A 14269-nucleotide genomic window follows, 5' to 3' on the forward strand; every position below is an offset into this window, starting at 1 on the left:
TTTAACATAATAATGAATATAAATGAATATCTATTTTTTTTTGTGAGATAAAATGAAAAAAAGTGGATAAACATACATGCTCCTATAAAAATAGGAAATTTGCTGATAATCGATACACCCGCCAAATGGTTCATGTGCCGGAAACCTGCGGAGTAAGTCCCTGCTAATTATAACACCAGTGTGGCTGTGCAACGACTTTTCGAAAATCGTTCTCTTTTTCAAATAGGCGTTGCCAACACAAGGAATCACTGCTGACAGACAATCTTACCGCGTGTCCGTTACAGTTTAAAACTCAGACCTGAAAGTTAATTTAATCGATGGAAAAAGGGGTTACCGACAGGATTACAGTTTTATTTAAATTTCCTTAAGTTGCTTACAATAATTAAAGGCAAAGTAAGTCTTGCCGGGTGTAACTTTTTTTAATGCTATTTAAATCAATATATTAGAACTTGATTAATTAATAAAAATTTAAAAAAACATATCATACATTTTCGAATTTAGGCAGATCGAGTTACATTGTAATGCATTATTATTTTAATTATATTGTTGTGTATGAAAAGTTGTCTTTAAAAAAGACTAGTCTAAAACTTGAATATCTTGAAAACAGTCCAGTTTCAATTCATTAAAATCTTCTTTTACCTTTGACACGGCAAAAGAAGCCTTCTGTTAGTCCTTAAAGAATCAGTATATTTTACCACCAAAAATAAATTTAACTTTGACACACTTTTAAACGCTGCATTTATTTTTACTCAAATTCGGTGACTTATTTTTGTTTTTTGCTCTTTCACACTTTTTTAATCTAATTAAACAATTAATTTTAATAGTTTAAAATCAAAAATTATGAGGAAAATAATTTGTGTTAGAGCTGAAAAGTGTATAATTTTGACATAATATTTGTCCTAGAGACGGTGATAGATACATAGGTATTATATGAAAATAATAACTCTCTTAAGTGAACTAAGCTGAAAAATATTAATTCTAAATAAAAACTTTGTTTAATTGTAAAAACGATTATCGCCTAAGACTGAGTTATAAAATTAAAAATTAAATTCGTTTTCTCTGTTTAAAAACTACTTTTAGCTAACGATGAAGACGAGATAACGGACCATAAATGTTCTTCTTGTAAGTGGTTTCAATAAAGTGCGCTTAACTTCTGCGTTTATACATACATAGATTCATGGTCATTCCACACTATTTAAATTTAAAGAAGAATAAAATGTGGTATTTAAAGGAGTCGATGAAATCATAAGGATCAAAGACGCCCGGTAGGATGCATTGAATACTCAATACTCTTGCTGTTTCAATAATTAAGCCCATCATTGTAAATGGTTTTAATAAAAGGTAGCAGACATAAGATAATACTTATGTGCATATGTACACATGTATATGTATATACATGTATATACCCACCACTTCTGAGTTTAAGTTATTTCATTATATTTAAATTAAAACTAGAACTTATCAGTAAATATGAACAGCAATGTAGTCCTTAAAAGAGTCGGTGAAATCGAAAGGGTCAAAGACTCCCGGAAGGTTGCAAAAGGAAGAAGATGGATGTGGCTGGATGAATTTGGCCCAATTAAATTCGGTATTTCAAAAAAAAGAGCACGCCTCCCTCCCTGAATTTAATACAAAAAAATTCAGAGGCGCCGGGAACAAAAAACCGGAATCCAGAGAGAGCAAGAGAGAGCGCTCTCTCATTCTCGTCCGCCGTTTGCCTAAAAAGAAAAAACGCGCTCTTCGCTGTGATTTTTTTCAGTCAGTTTTTTGACTCGACTCGACACGAACAGTTCTCCTTCTGTTGTGTTTACGGTTTGCCGCGACGTAAACAACCGAGGAGCCGAGCTTTCGCTCCCGTGCCCCACGGCCCCAAACGTGCTTGTTGTAATTGCAATTAATAGCAGTCGGTAGTCGGTGGCCGAAAAAAATTCGGTAGTTGACAAAAAAAAGGGCAAAAAGCATAAGTACAGAAACTTGCGAGCGCGTGTGTGTGCTGGTGTGCGTAGGTGTGTGTGTGTATATTTTTGGCGTGCGCGGCCATTTTTTCTTGTTGCCACTCGAGAGTCTCTTCTGTGTGCGAAAGAGAGGCCCGACCGCAAAGAAGAACGTAAAACTACGCAAATCCAAATAACAATTCCCACTTAATTCGCCAATTTGCGCAAAATAAATCAATCGTGCGGGGAAGCCGAAAACAAACAAACGTTCAAAAATAAAGCGCCGCAAACCACAAACAATTGTGTGTGTTTTTGTGCGAAAGAGGTGAGCACACCCACACCCATCCACCCACAAATCAGTAGGCGAACACGTGCTCCAAAATATCAACAAAAGTTGGCCCACAAATAAGGGCAAAAACTGCATCGGCCAGACACAGCGGGCCGGAACACAAAAGGCATTTTTAAATTGGTAAGTACTTTACGATGTTATTATGTTTTATTTATTTGCCTTATTGGACAAACACACTTGTGTTTGTTTCTCTTCCCGCGCTGAATGCACAGTGGGAATTGCCGAGACAATTCCAGAACTAAAACATAAACAACTGTAACTTGATAAATATTGACTTATACAAATTTAAAATATCTGGTTTTTATTGTTATTTATATTTATTTTCTGATGTTATTGTAAATTGATGATTATTTTAATTTGAACAATAAAATTAAAACACTTAGTAAGCCCCTTTTTAAGAGATAATACCTATCAGGCAAAAAGCATAAATAAGATAATTATAAAAATTCCAATTTACGTCGTTAAAACGATTTTGTGTGTATATACGGTCTTCAAATATGAGGATCTGTAAGCAGTGGAAAAAATTTTTGTTGTATTATAATTTTTTTAAACTAAAAAACACTAAAATTGATTCATTTAATTAATGTTCCATGTAATTTTTAATATTTATTAACACTAACAAGTTGTTCATTGGTAACAACAATTTTAATAGTGTTTGCCCCACTGTTCATTTGGTCAAATATTTAGGTCTATTTCCGTATTTTCGCTTTGCTAAAATCATGTAAAAATGTAAATCTACTTTTTTTGTAAACCAAATGTGATTGTCAACAAATAATTAAGCTAAATCAATTTTTTTGTCGTCGTGTCTTTTTTATTTTCCACTTTTTTTGTATTCATGTTCATCAAATATTCGCTGCTTTTTTCGCACACATGTCGCCCCCAACCCGAAAGAGAGAGAGAGAGCGGTCCGAATTGCGGTTATTGCGCTGTTGTTGTTGTTGACCGCCCGCTAGTTTGTTTATGTTGCGCTCTTGCTCGCTCTTCTGCTCTCTTTTGTTTTCAGCTGCTCGCGCTCAATTAATTTTCGTTGATTCGTTTTTTGTGTGTAGGTAGGTGTAGGTTTTTTGTGTATACCATTTTATTTATATGCTTTTTGGGCTTCTCTTTTTTTGGGGTTTTTGTTGTTGTATTTTTGGGGCCCGATTGCGTTTATTTATTCCCCATTTGCATTTATCAGGTTGAGTGGCCGAATTTCTGTGTTTCTAGATCTGTAGTTACACGATTCCGGCTTCTGTTTTGTTGGTCGCCACTTTCGCTTATTTTTTTATTGCAATTGTTTGAGCGGCAAACAATTGTTTGACGCCCCGTCTCGCTCTGAATGTGCGCAACAAGCGAATGGCGCGTCCTTTTTTGCATTACATTACCCACCTCCTTTCCTTCCCCCCTCCACGGAATTCCTGCTGCCATGCTGTTCAATTGTCCAACGTCAGCATTAACAAAAAAAAAACCGGTTTTTTTGACCAGGCAGGAAAAAAATAACAAAATCCAAAATTGAATTTACCTCTGACGTCAACACCCACCCGAACAAAAGGTCGCAATCAAATTCGCGCGCAAAACTTACAGTCTTTCACAAGAGTCTAGTAATTGCAACTTATTTCCCATAATTAAGTTAAAGGTTTTATTATTTTTACATTTCCCTTAAAGGCAGTTTTTTCCTAATTTTTGTCTTGCTAGAATTATTCTTCACATAGTTTTGCACTTTAATCAAAAGCTTAGCCTTAACGAATCACATAAATTCAATTGAATATTAAGCACAGACGGATTTCTTTAATTAAAAAAAAAAAAAAAAAATTATAGTTCCTAAATTAAACATTTTTGGTTTTTTATATCTTAACATCTTATAAAAGGATAACGGATAATAAAGTGTTGGTGCTGACCTAAAATGTAATTTCGTTTTAATAATTCTGTTCACATAGCCTAAACGTCAATAAAAAATAGCTGAAAATCTTTTCATATGGTTACACTTACTTAAGTTGGCGATTAAACATGTTTACGATTCCTTTGATAGTCTTTAAAAAATTATGAAAGAATAGGGATTGCTTGACATTTTTATGATTTTGTGCTTGGATAGTTGACTGAATTATAGAAAAAAAATTTAATTTCACAAATCAGAAACGCAAAAGAAAAAGCAATGAGAAAAAAGTATTCGATTAGTTGTTAATAAAAACTTTTTAACCAATTTTTTTTTACTTTAGCTAAAATTTATAGTCATTATTTCCCTAATACAACTGACTCACCATAAATGAATGCAAATTTCATATTAGTTTTATCTCAAGTTATCCTTTGGTTTCCTCTTCCTCAATGAATCAACGGCAAACAATTTTTTAAAAAAATGATAAAATTCAAGAGAATTAAACAATTTTTTAACATAATAAACGTATCAAATCGGTGCCTGTTACGAAATGTAGAATCTATGTTTGCAAATAGTTTGCTGTGTTATGTCAAATTTTATCAATTTTCTCTGAATTCTTCAATGGGTCTGAAATATAAGTAGTCGTTAAAATCTGGTCCATTAATTTTATTTGCCTTGAGGCGACAGTTTTTCACTTGTTAAGCAATCAAGTGACCTTTGTGTTAATCATCTTACCAACTAATATAAGTTTACACCTCAAGAACATCATTGGTCCATCGGAAAGTTAGCTGCACCGCCCCGAAAAGTGTTACAGGTGTAGTTGCATTTAGTTCTCGAGGTTGTTGACACGTTCCGTTGGCGCCCCTGACTTTTTTGCCAGCCCATCACCACCCAATCGCCTCTGCCAGAGCAACCCCCCCCCCCCCTCATTTCGGTTCTTCAGCCCCAAAGCGATTCCATTTCGCTTTCCATCTTGTTGTCACCAACAATTTCTGGCCGCAAGCGCCTTTTTTGTTTATCTTGTGACTTTTTCCGTTGACTAACTATTTTTTGCCCGGCATTGTTATTAATTCTTTTCGGTTTTTGCGCTACCCTGGCAACTTTTTTACTGGGTTGCAGTTGCGGTTATCTTCGGCTTCTTGTGGACTTTTGTTCCAGAGCGCAGCACGTTTAATTCACAAACAATTAATTAATTCATGCACATTTATGTTAATGTGCAGAAATTAATGTATTTAATGCGGGGAGTAGGGAGGCAGTAAAGCGGAATCGAAAAGTAGTTTAAGCACTTGTGCCGACTTGGCACAATTTTGTGGATTCAAGAATTACAATATTTCTGTACTTTCAGCACAAAAACGCGCCGAGTTGTGTAAGCCCGCCAGTGGAGTGTCGACTTCCCGACGACGAAGACCATCGCTTCGTTCCCTCACTTGCACCGGATAGTCTCAGCTCGCTGACCACGCCCCCAAGCTGGACGCTCGCACCATCGCCTACCGCCCGCTGACCCTTGGCGGCCATCAGACGCCGCTTATGGCCGAACTGCCGACGGCGCCGAACGGCGTCCCCAGCGGCGACTATCTGCATCGCTCCATCGATCAGCTGCGCTCTCTGGGCCACCTGACGACGGCCCAATTGGTCCACGACTACAAGCCCTTCAACATCAGCGAATTCCGTCAGAATGTCGCGGAACGGCTGGACTACTCATTGAAGAACGGCCTGGTGCAGCACCAGCAGCAAATGGTCATGGAGCAGCAGCCACATCCCGATCCCCAGCAGCAGCAGCATCTCCACCACCCACAGCAGCAGCAACAGCAGCAGCAGCAGCACCCGCCGCAGCTGAAGGTCAGCTACAGTGCGCCCAACTCGCCGCCCACGCCCCACGAGCAGCAGGAGCAGAAGGTAAGTGTTTAAACTTTAAACTAAAGAGTTTAAAATAAAAAGAGGCGTAAATTTCTTTTGTCTCATTTGTTCAAGAGTTTTTGAAGAGTTAATTATATTTTAATCACTTAGATTCTAAAAAATATTAGTACAAAATGTTTATTTGTTTTATAGTTAACTTGACGCCGTTCGATTCCACATCCTATTTATATATTCGTTTTAAATACCCTTTAATTTATAAAACATTGACATTTTATATCATCTTGTTGTTGAACTTTAATCTAAGACGGAAGAACAAGGAAGAAAGATGAACTTTGCTTTTATCATTTTAAGTTAATATGGATATAATATAAATATGGATATAAATGCACCTTACTTAATATTTTTCCGTAAAGACATAACGTTTTTTTATATTGAATCAGTTGAAACATAAATCTTGCTCAAATATTTTGTATTTTGAATAAAGTATTAGACTTTAAACATTTTAAGGATTTAAACCTTTCACCGTTTGATTTTTATTAGTAAAACGTTGAACCGAGTCTAACCCAATACATATTTATTTGCAGTATGATCCGAGTCGATCGCCGCCGCGTCAGCAGATGAGCAGCGCCAGTGGCAGCGGCAGCAACGGATCCTCGCCGGAGGAGGAGGGTCGCCGGGGCGATGGCGACCAGGCGAAGCCCTACAAGTGCGCCTCGTGCAGCAAGTCCTTCGCCAACTCATCGTACCTGTCGCAGCACACGCGGATCCACCTGGGGATCAAGCCATACCGCTGCGAGATCTGCCAGCGCAAGTTCACGCAGCTATCGCACCTGCAGCAGCACATCCGCACGCACACGGGTGACAAACCGTACAAATGCCGGCACGCCGGCTGCCCGAAGGCCTTCTCGCAGCTCTCGAACCTGCAGTCGCACTCTCGTTGCCATCAGACCGACAAGCCGTTCAAGTGCAACTCCTGCTACAAGTGCTTCGGCGACGAGATGACCCTGCTGGAGCACATTCCCAAGCACAAGGACTCCAAGCACCTGAAGACGCACATCTGCAGTTTGTGTGGCAAATCGTACACGCAGGAGACCTATCTGCAGAAGCATCTGCAGAAGCACGCCGAGAAGGCGGAGAAGCAACAGCACAGGCACACGGCCCAGGTGGCTGCCCACCAACAGCATGTGCCGGCGAGCGGGATCGGCTTGAATCTGCAGCGCCAGGCCATGAACGATGTGAATGCCGCCTACTGGGCCAAGATGGGGGCGGACAGTGCGGCAGCATCGCTGGCGGAGGCCATTCAGCAGCAGTTGCCGCAGACCGGCGGTCAGCCGTACGGCAACTTTGCCTCCCTGCAGCATCAGCAACAGCATCAAGAGCTGCTGCAGCAGCATCATCAGCGGCTGGCAGACACGCCTGGACACTCGCACAGTCCACACGAGGAGGCCGCTGGCGAGGATCTCGTCTTGCGCCAGTCCACTCCCCAACATCACCTTCAGCAGCAGGCGCAGGCGCAGCAGCAGCAACAACAGGCGCAGCACCAGCCATCGCCTGGACCCGGATCCTCCGCCTTTACCCCACTGGCAGCCACAGTGGCTCCACCACCTCCGCCGCATCTGCAACAGCATCGCGGACCGCCGGCGGCCACCGCCGCCTATCTCTATCAGCAGAATGCGGCGGCAGCAGCGGCCGCCTTCCCCACGCAGCTCATCTCGCTGCACCAGATCCGGAACTACGCCCACCAGCCCGGCGCGGCGGGACTCATCGCTGGCGATCACCTCACCCTGGGACTGAGTGCTGTGAATGCCGCCAAGGAGAAGGCGCAATAGTACAGGCCAGGTCGAGGCCAAAAGAGGCAGCAACGATGACATTAGCTTAAGGACTCCGTTTAAACTGGCAAGGGTTCGAGAAAGTGGCTTAGTCAAACAAAAAACATACAACAAAATGTTGCTAAGTCTTACCTTCGAATCCATACCACTTGAAACTCTCAAAATAAAATTAAGTTACGTTTAGTTAGAAGCAAGTTGGCGGAGGCGTAAGAGCTGGGATTGTAAATGGTGTCCCAGCCAAATCCTTCCAAACATAAATTGAACCTAGATCCAGTTGTATACGATTCAGCCAAATATCAATTCCATCACTGCCTCAACCAATATGGAAACCAACTGCAATCCTTTAGTTCTTTCGCCTCCCTTTCAACTGTAGTTTAAATAATATTTTATTTAGGTCAACTCAGGATTTTCTACATGATATTAATGCGCCCTCTTTTAAATATCTATAAGCAATATTCTCATTAAAACTCTGAACTAATTAAACAACTCTAGTTTGAATTGCTCACAGTTTTAATATCAGCTAGAAGCCGTACAAAGTACTGCGATAGACCCTAGATATATTATACAGTGTACATAGTATGTAATTACGTGCTGTACATTGAAACGTACCAACCTAGCTCTAGTACCGTAGATACTTTCTTATTTATCAACTAAATAGCAGAGTAAGGATATTTTCTACTTATTAAGCAGCCTGAAAGAGAAAATTGAGAAATAAAGTTTTAAATTATTTATAAACTAATTATTTTGGTGTTTGAAATCTTCCACAAGATTTGCATTTTCATTAGCGAATCGAAGCGGATCGAATATATGCAACGATCCAGAAAAATGCAACCTAATCCGCTTAGCAGCCTCAAGAAGAGCTTCTTTGTGCCCGAGGCGACATAAAAGATTTATGTTCACCCCATATAATCTGAGTATCCACAGGGAAATGTAGGGCTACGATCGTATCGAAGTTTATCTTTAAATTTCTCTCACTCGCAGCTGCCGTTTGGCTTAAGACGTGACAGTGGCGGCGCTTGAGGAGCGATTTAGGGGGTTACTAAAAGTGCTGCTTTTCGAAATCGCTGGCTACGCTCTGATGGCGAATAATGATTGATGACTGATCGAGTCTTGATATTTTCGGCCGATCGACACGGAGATTAATGGCAATGATTCATTTAAGTTGATTCGCATTGAGTTCTTTTCAACATGCTGGTATTTTATACCTGATATAAAACTAGTTCATCCATTGCCGCATAAATTTGAGTCTTCTTCAATCGTCACGATTTGCAACTTCAAATCGGCTAGGTACTTGAGAAACGAAGAAGACAAAACTTCTTGGAGACGTTAAATAGGGAAGGTGATGATCTTATGAAGATCTAAAGACCTCTGACGGATTAGTAAGCCGATATTTCTGTATGGCAGACAAAGGAACTTCAAAGTTCCATTCAGTCCATGAACACCTCTAAAGTATAAATGTACATACAAATATAAAACAAAAACGAATTTCATGGCTAATTAATAAAACAATAAATTTAAAAGTCCCACACAAAAACCTGTTTAAGTTGTTAACAGGTGCTTTTTCTCATTATTATTTTCTCTTTATTTATTTATGTTTTTTTATTTTCGCCTCCGTCTTTGCTGAGCACAGCGTTTGAATGGAATTATAAATAGCAGCAAATTGTGTTAAATAAACAAAAAAAAAAGTTAAATGATTTTTATGATCTTTTTATGCCGCAAATAACAACGAAGTAAGATCTCCTAAATAGCTCATAAAAATCGGCCAAACAAAGGGGATTGTTGTTAGTGAATAGTCACCCACAAAGCGTTAGGGAAACAACAATGAAGTTGATAGAGACATAAACTCCCTAAAAGGATTCCGGGCAATTGTCTCTTTGTCAACAAAGATCGGTGTTTTCGCCGAGGATTGTGCGAATATTCGGCACGATCCTTTGGCCAATAAGGATGAGGACGCCCGTGAGGGAAGCACAAGGATCGCTGACAATAAACCAACAAATCATCAAAGCAGAATTGGCAAACACACCGCAGAAGACAAAGATCCGGGATAAAGGGATTGCCGATCGATAATCGATCATTTGGCAGTTGTGCAAAATGCAAAATGCAAAACAAAGGCCACAATGCAAAAATGAGTCGAAAGGGGAAACTTTTTAGCACATCGAACCCTTCGCTTCGAGGGCTCTACAAGCCAATGTTTGCCAATAATTTAATTGATAAATGATTTGATTTCTGCCAGCGATCGTCATCGATCATAGACGCATTCAGGCATTGAAGTTTCTCCATTCGAGCCCTGTCTACTCGCGATTAGCATATCAATGGGCATTATTATAGGATGCACTAATGATCATGGGATTGTTTGGTGGTTATTGTCCCGCTAGCCGATCTTCGGGGTGGCTCCTCATACTCTCCTCCTTTTCTTTGGGCCTGTCTTGTCTCGGGGTGCTGAAATCATCACGATTCCGTCCGTTGTGCGTCTCATCAGGCATTGTTATGCTAACTATGAGAAAAAAATTGTGGCCCAGGATCCTTTCTGTCCTGGCAGAGTCCTTGGACTTGGGACTGTCACTTTTACTTGCAGCTTGATCGATATGATAATTAGAATGCAGTGCCTGAGGGCCATCAAGGACTCTTCCTTGAGAGTGGCATCTGTCTGTTGTACAACTATATGAGTTCCTCTGCCAGGTCATTGAAAAAAACGAAATACTTGGCAGAATCAGGGTCACTGTTCTATCCGTTCTTATAACATAAATAATCTGTTTTTATCTGCGAGCGAAAAAAAAGAGTTATTCAAAACCAAATAAAACATGGCGAAAGAGTTAACTCACATAAATGATTTAAATACTTCTTTTGAAATTTCAAGAAAATCTGAAAAACCCATTTTATTACATAATAATAATTATTGTTAATTTTTATTTGAAAAAGTATGAAATGAACTATCAAAATTAAGACATATTAAAGAATTTTGTTCAAAAAAGTGTGAAGTAAGAGTTGTTTAAGGATTTTTATTCAAATGTTAGAAAGCTTCTTGTTATAAAGATATTGCTTTGAAATTTTATAAATTATAATTATATTGAATGGCTAAAATCTATAAAAAATAATAAAATTCAAATGATGTTTAAATAGTTGTCTAAAACAATTTAATTTTAGGTAAAATATATATTTACATATTTGTCTTTTAAATATATCTAGTCAAAAGACGGCTAAAGCTTACCACCATCTCTCTATTTCTAATAATTTAAACACCATTTCTATTTGTTAATTCCAAACTTAAAGCGTTTTTCCTGATTGTTATTAAACTTCCCTTTCCGTTTTTTCATCCCGTGCAATACTTCTCATTTATCAGTATTTGGGAAAGGCATTATGCAAACTACTTTCATTTGAATATTGTCTATGCGTTTTCAATGCCAAGAGATCATTTCGGCGCTGCAGAAAGGCGTCATCAAAGGCATCAATAGATTTATGGTTTCTAAACTCCAGACCCGAAATCAAAACACACACGCACACATTTAGGGTGGGAGAGATAGGATCCGACCATCAGGGGTTGCACACAAAACATCCGGATCTCCGACAGAAAAAAATCTTTCACCCCAGATAGGGTATTCTTCTTAGCATAAGAAAGGAGGACTCGCCGAGGGATCCTTTCTCTGGTGTAACCCGTTCGCGAATGGCATTTAGTCGGTTCGGCATTCAGCAATTCTCTTGGATAAACTATTTATGAAATTATTAAACAATGCACACAATATGCGGATACACTCCACCGATTAGCCCGGGGCTCGAACAGATCGAAGGAGAATGGAAGGTGTGTATGTTTTTCCCATAACTTCTTGTTCCTGTGGCATTTGCATTTCAGCCCTTTTCTCCCAATTTCGCATTGTGAACCGCGGTATTGTTCGATTCTAATAAGGTGCGATATTGTGAAATTTGATGCGATTTTCGTTAGCTATTCTTATATCCATATTTGCACCCTTTGGCTGAATGGATTCGCACACAGGAACTGGAGGGCACACTCGCCGCTTTTGTTGAGGTTTCTGGGCCCGTGTTTGGATTGATTTCTCTTTATCATTTCCATTGTTATGAAATTGATACTTGAGCGAATATTGGCATATTGCAAAAAAAAAAAGGCTTGAGACAATTTAATTAAACGTTTCGATTTCGGATTTTGTGTTCAATTTTATGAATATTTGGAGAGCTTAAGTGTTAAATGAATGTTTTCATGTATTTAAAGCCGAATATCAGAAATACGATATCTCTCCTACTCACCATAAACTAGTTTAAAAACTCTTCATAATATAGAAAGATCATTTATTATCTTAGACTAACAGATGTTGGAAGAAGGCTAAATATTTTCACGGATTGTTATCCCTTGATTACCGTTAACGAAACTGGTACATGCTTATGGAATATACAAATACCTTTTTGTTAGTTAAAATAAAACAGAACAGAAAAAGTCTTAAAACAACTAAAGCAATAGTTTTAAGATGTAATCATAATCTAACAAGGTTTGTTCGTTGTTAGTAGCTTTTTCTAAAAAATGTTGATATAACTAATGAAGGAAAATGTCTTTTATTTTAGGAACTTTAACTGTATGCTATATGTAAATATTGGCAATTAAAAAAACTTTTTATCATTACATATCTTTTTTTTAAACCGTCAACCGTTAAAACTCTAAAGTTTTGTTCCCAGGCCTTTTTTTTCTAAAAGGGCCTATTAAACACTTAACAATGTTTACAATTACTCAACAAAACCCAAGATTTTTTGCTTCCTTCAATAGGTAACAATTTACAGCTTAAATCCTTGACAACCAACACGTGTTAAATATCGTACAAAAAATTGTATTCAAAAGACAAAAAAGTTAAAATAAACTGCGTAATTGAAAGAAGTGATATTGGGAACTGGATTTTACCCTGAAATGGCGCAATAACAAAAATTTAATTAACATTTTCGCACCGCTTTTTTATTAAGAAAAAAAAAAGGATACAAAAAAACTACAGTAACGAGACTTCAGTTCACGATCCTTTTTTACCAAAACGAAGAAAAAAAACTTGTCACACTGGATTTCAATATTCAAAATAGGAAAGAAAAAAAGGCGGAAAAAAAGCTGAACTCGGTCCAATTATAAACGACTTTTTTCGGTAGTCAAGCATAAAAAATTAGGGAATCAGAAAAAAAATGGGCTAAAAAACTGATGAGCCCAACAATAAGGGCTGCAAGGATGAGCATGCATCCTGATGATTTTTTTTCTTCCCGGAGTTTTGGGTGCGGACACAAAAAATCACCCAAAAAAGTATGCAACGAGCGGCATTTGGTTACCTAATTTGAATATTTGGCGCTGGAAATTTTCTCACGATTTTTTTTTTTGTTCTCCCTATCAGGCTACCCACAAGGCTCAAGACACATTGGGCTCAGGGTGACGATCAAGGATAAAGGACTCGCACAAAGACGCAGACGGCAGAAGACAAGGATTAAAAAAAATCCGGATTTTTTTGCCTCATTTCCATGCGGAAGCGTTTCCTTGCCGAACCACCAAGGGTTCGAGGACAAAAGGACGAAAGGATGCCTTAATTTATGCACAACACGTCCGCGGATCGGACGCCAGCAGTTGCCCTTAAAGGGTTGAATCACTGATCCTGTCCCAGGACATCGCTCTGCATTTGCATACGTGATCAAGAAAAGGGGTGTGTCGCCGGGCAGGGTCAAACATCATTTTTCATTTATCCTACGTAAAAAAACGAGGTAGAAACTAAAAAAAACGTTGTTCTTTCGAATAGAAATATTCGGAAATTATTTAAATTTGATTTTTTTTTCAGAATTTTTGTTAATGCGCAGGGCCGTGGTGTCCTACGTGTTTTAAATTGCCAGCATCCTTAAGAATCTGGGTCACTTTTCAATGCAAATAGTTGGCTATGGGACAGGAAACCACCCTAAGATCCGGACTTCCATCCTAGCACATCCTATTAAACTGGCTTCTTTTCTTTCGCATCCGTGTTCCTTTCGTTATTTGTTTATCTATTTTACATACTCCGGCTTTGTATCATCCCAATTGTAGCGCCTTGGGCCAGTTTCTAAATCAATATTTGCTCATTAGTCACATTCAATAATTTTAATTATTGTAATTTGCATTCGCTTTCAATGGCGAATAGGAAAATTGATCAAGCAGCTGTATAGATTTTATAGGGTTCGGGAATATTTGTATGTATAGATAAATTTCCAAAGCGAAATTGTTAAAATTGGTATTTTAGTTACAAAGCTATTTATTTCTTATTCATTTAAAATACTCTAAACTTTGGCCACCTTTTGCGCAATACTTAAATAATGACCTGATGCAAAATAAAAATGTTTTGAAATCACTTTAAGATTGAGTGCGGTTGCCTTATACATCAACTCGCTAAAAATTCCAAGCTCATCGCAGAAAATTAATCAAATTATACCCTATCAGGAGATAAGCGAAATA

At 38.5% G+C, this 14269-nt stretch overlaps 1 protein-coding gene across 2 annotated transcripts; it reads left to right on the forward strand.

Annotated features, from left to right (window-relative positions):
• Positions 1–1772: 1772 nt before the first annotated feature.
• LOC128265201 (zinc finger protein squeeze) lies at positions 1773–8543 on the forward strand. 2 transcript variants are annotated; one of them, XM_053001071.1, is made up of 3 exons: positions 1773–2403; positions 5481–6031; positions 6577–8543. In XM_053001071.1, the coding sequence occupies exons 2-3, from the start codon at positions 5663–5665 to the stop codon at positions 7819–7821; spliced, it is 1614 nt and encodes a 537-aa protein (XP_052857031.1). In that variant the 5' UTR covers positions 1773–2403; positions 5481–5662; the 3' UTR covers positions 7822–8543. The 2 variants fall into 2 exon arrangements, with proteins under 2 accessions (XP_052857031.1, XP_052857040.1); XM_053001080.1 differs by lacking the exon at positions 1773–2403 and adding an exon at positions 4851–4949.
• The last annotated feature ends 5726 nt before the right edge of the window (positions 8544–14269 follow it).

The sequence above is a fragment of the Drosophila gunungcola genome, chromosome 3R, assembly GCF_025200985.1.
Source record: "Drosophila gunungcola strain Sukarami chromosome 3R, Dgunungcola_SK_2, whole genome shotgun sequence".
NCBI classification, from domain to species: Eukaryota; Metazoa; Arthropoda; class Insecta; order Diptera; family Drosophilidae; genus Drosophila; species Drosophila gunungcola.